A 3,684-nucleotide genomic window follows, 5' to 3' on the forward strand; every position below is an offset into this window, starting at 1 on the left:
CTCTCTCTCTCTCTCTCTCTCTCTCTCTCTCTCTCTCTCTCTCTCTCTCTCTCTCGTCCCCACTTTGACACACCCGTTCACTCTCTCCCTGCCCGCACCAATAGACCTCCTGCACTAACTCTGTTGCACGTAGTGTGTTTGTTTAGCGACATACCTTGGCAGGGGACAAAAAGCATACACTTCACCTTTCTTTTATTTTAATCATTATACTGGTGACATCAGGTCAGGCCCTTTATTTAGGACAGAAGAGGACTCTCTTGCTTTGGTGAAAATGCCATCAAGCTCCCCACCATCACTAAGCAAGGGTCTGCAGTCCATTGCTCCAGTCACACACCCTTTGACAAAAGTCCTTGAGAGTCCAGTGGTGTCACTGCAGGGCACAGGGCTCAGAGACAGGTCGTTCTCATGGGAATGGAAAGAGCGGGACTGAGGCAGCCTTAGGGAAGAGGTGTTCCAGAACACGTGACAGAAGCAACAAGGATATAAGGAGCTCACAGCTTACAGCTCCACTGTTCCAGCTTCTCAGAGCACAGAGGCTTGTGAGCCAACCTGTTCATGGGAAAACAGACAAAATGGGTTGGGTAACTGGGACCTTTCTTGTTAACTTTCTATGTCAAATAATGAGTTCCATTATGACATTGATTCCATTATGATATTTTCATACATGTATATCATTGTGCTTTGCTCAATTACCAAACACTGTGTGCACACGTGGACACACACACACACACACACGCACACACACACTTCCTCTTACTGGCAGTGTCTTAGCATAAAGTTACATTTAGCTTCTTCCTCAGGGTGAGGTGAAAGATGCAGACAAGAAATAAACATTCTGAGATACATGGAAAGGACTCCTAAAAGAAATAGGGCTAATAATAATAATAATAATAATAATAATAATAATAATAAATTCAGGAAAGTGCAGATCAGAAAAGATGTGTAATGATACCAAGGGCTTGCTTTAAGGCTAAGAACTGACCAGGGGAAGGGAGACCTGGACATCAGCCTTCCAATAGGGAACTTCAAACCAGGAAACTTGTCACACAGGAATGACATAGGGCAGCATTTTAAAAAATGGACCCTTTGAGGCTGCCAGATGAGCTTTGTTTTGGAGAGTCTACTCAAGATTAAATGGTCAGGGCACACAAGCAGAGGAGAGTGCATTGCTCTCAGGAGACAGAAGACACGATTTACCAGTAGTCGATTCCTTTGATGGCCAGGATCTTCTTAGCACACATTTTGTCATCGGTAAGGTCATCATCCAGTAAGTCTGGCAGAGTGCAGGAAGAAACAAGACAGCTAAGAAGCACGGCTCAGAATGGGGAGGAGTTCCTCTAACCCTTGGGTTCAGGGGTCCTGTTCTGAGCTGAAGGCTTGGCCTAGTGACTTTCAATATGAAAAGACCAATCTAGTAATGACTCCGCTAGGTAGGGGCTTCCTTCCATTCCCCGGGATGCCTCTGAAGTCATCAGCTTCATCAGACCCTGGAAATGCAGGCTTCAAGACTCATGAACTGATGACCTCTCCCTGAACTTTGTGGGGGATTCTGGGCATGTGGAGACCGTGACCAGGGACCGCTTTCTTACTAAGCTTTATCACTTCAAGTCACACAGTTCTCAGAGCAGTGACTTCGGAGATGCACTGGGTACCAAACAGGAAATGGAATCTAAGGAAAACAGAAGAGCAGGGTAGGTGAAGGAGGCTACTCACCGTCGCAGGAAACGTCACAGATATTCTCAGACTCGGGGATCTCGCTACTCTTGCACCAGTGTTTGTTGCTGATCTGGAAGAGTCCGTACTCTGTGCCGCCCTTGTTGTTGACTTTGGCTTGTGTGTCAAAACCGCTGCTGTGAAATATAACGCAGGTCCCTGAGGGAGAAAGAAGAAAGATAGTTCACAAAGATTTGCAGGAGCAGCGTAATTGAGGGACTAGATTCCCGGCAGAAAAGAAAGGCTTCACAGACAGTCTCTGAGAGGAGTGAAGTACAAAGTATCTTGATGAAGTGAGAACCGTCAGACCAAGGGAGAAAGGAATGACAGGAAAACAACCGGAACAGAGAACCGGAACAGAGGGAGAACCGGAACAGAGGGAGACGAGCTAGATAGAAGACCACAAGGAGATGACTGAGTGAGAACAGAGGAGACCGGACAAGGATGGCGCTGAGGAGAGAGAGGCGATGACCCGGATGAAGCCAAAGGGAGAGTAATGAGCTCACATTCCAGCGCAGAGATGCCTTCGTAGCCATCCATGTCTTCCACGGCCCGGTACACCTCACATTTTGTAAGCTCTGTGGCCTGAATGGCCGGGAACAAAATGCATACTAGGAACAAAGGAACAAAATGCATCATTTTGGCTGCTCCCGGATCCTGAAAGGCAGACGCAACTCAGCTGCACCTGCTTTTATTTATGAAGACAACCTCTCGATCCCTGGCACCTGGGATCTAGGAAGATGGTGAAGAGGACGTGCGTGTGCCAGAGTGGAAATGCCGAGTCTGCCAGCTTCCTTCCACCATGTCGCCCTCGCTTTGCTCCCCCTCTTCCTCTATCTAGTCAATACTGAGCATTGTTCTCTGCCTGGACCGTTCCACACATGGTCCTGCTTCTCACTCGGCTTTGGAAACCTTTCCTTTCTTCCAGGGTTAGTTCTAGGAAGCAGGATGTCCCTGACCTACTTAAGAAGAAAGGGGGTTTCAGAGACACCACAAGTGAGACAACTGGAAAATAGTCGGGGTTCACAGCCACCTTCATTCTTACCCCTAAACCCATACAGACTGTGGAAAGGGGGTGATCACATCCTAGGATCAAAGTTGGCATTTTTCTGGCCACCTGGCCTTGGAGGAAAGTCCAGGAAGAACCCCTGACATTGTGGCTCACAGCTGAGGGCCTCAGATAAAGGGATGCAGCATAGTGACAGAGAACGTGAAAATCAAATACAACTTGGATCCATCGACTTCTTATGGAGGAAGACAGATAATTTAAAAAGTTTGTATAAAAATACCTAGCTATCATATGAGCCATTGCCAAGCTCCCCAACCCCAATCACCTCTCCCATTAATTAAGACATTGCGTCGATCCAAGTCTAATTTCATAGTAACATTGTTCTTGTGAACAATTGTAGCTTATTCAAAGCCCCAGAGTGGGCCATAGACAGTTAGAAAAGGGTGGTCCGAGTCATGGAGGATATTTGTGAGTCCTCAGTCAGCTATGAAGTCATCTGCCCTGAGCAAGTAAGGCCCAGGCACTAGTTCTAAGTGATTCCTGTAACTTGCTTGCATCAAGTACTACACTCATGATATTGGTGATAGTTGCCCAACTTCATGCCTGTGCTAATCCTTAGATTGGAAAATCTATAAACCTGATTTCTTACATATCCTTAGGTTTCCATCCTAACCACGCCACCTAAAACTTAAAAACTGAAAGTCTTCCAATTTGTTATTACCTGTAAGTCTTCAGGTCAAAGAAATTCTTGTCAGTTAATCTCATCTCTTCTATTCTGGATAACCAGTGTATAAAACAGCGTGAATGGAGCCAGGCTGTGGTGGCACACACATTTGATCCCAGTTCTCGGGAGGCAGAGGCAGGTGGATCTCTGAGTTTGTGGCCAAACTGTTCTGGGATAGCCAAGGCTATACAAAACAAAACAAAACAAAAACAATAACAAAAAAGATCAGAGAGAGAGA

General features: G+C 46.3%; 1 protein-coding gene across 1 annotated transcript; it reads right to left on the minus strand.

Annotated features, from left to right (window-relative positions):
* Positions 1 to 491: 491 nt before the first annotated feature.
* Lalba (lactalbumin alpha) lies at positions 492 to 2,352 on the minus strand. Its single transcript, XM_038341142.1, has 4 exons — positions 2,220 to 2,352; positions 1,714 to 1,872; positions 1,198 to 1,273; positions 492 to 549 (listed from the first exon to the last, which is right to left on the minus strand). Exons 1-4 carry the CDS (start codon positions 2,350 to 2,352, stop codon positions 492 to 494), a joined length of 426 nt encoding a protein of 141 aa, XP_038197070.1.
* Between the last annotated feature and the right edge of the window lie 1,332 nt (positions 2,353 to 3,684).

The sequence above is a fragment of the Arvicola amphibius genome, chromosome 9 (assembly GCF_903992535.2).
Source record: "Arvicola amphibius chromosome 9, mArvAmp1.2, whole genome shotgun sequence".
Taxonomy (NCBI): Eukaryota; Metazoa; Chordata; class Mammalia; order Rodentia; family Cricetidae; genus Arvicola; species Arvicola amphibius.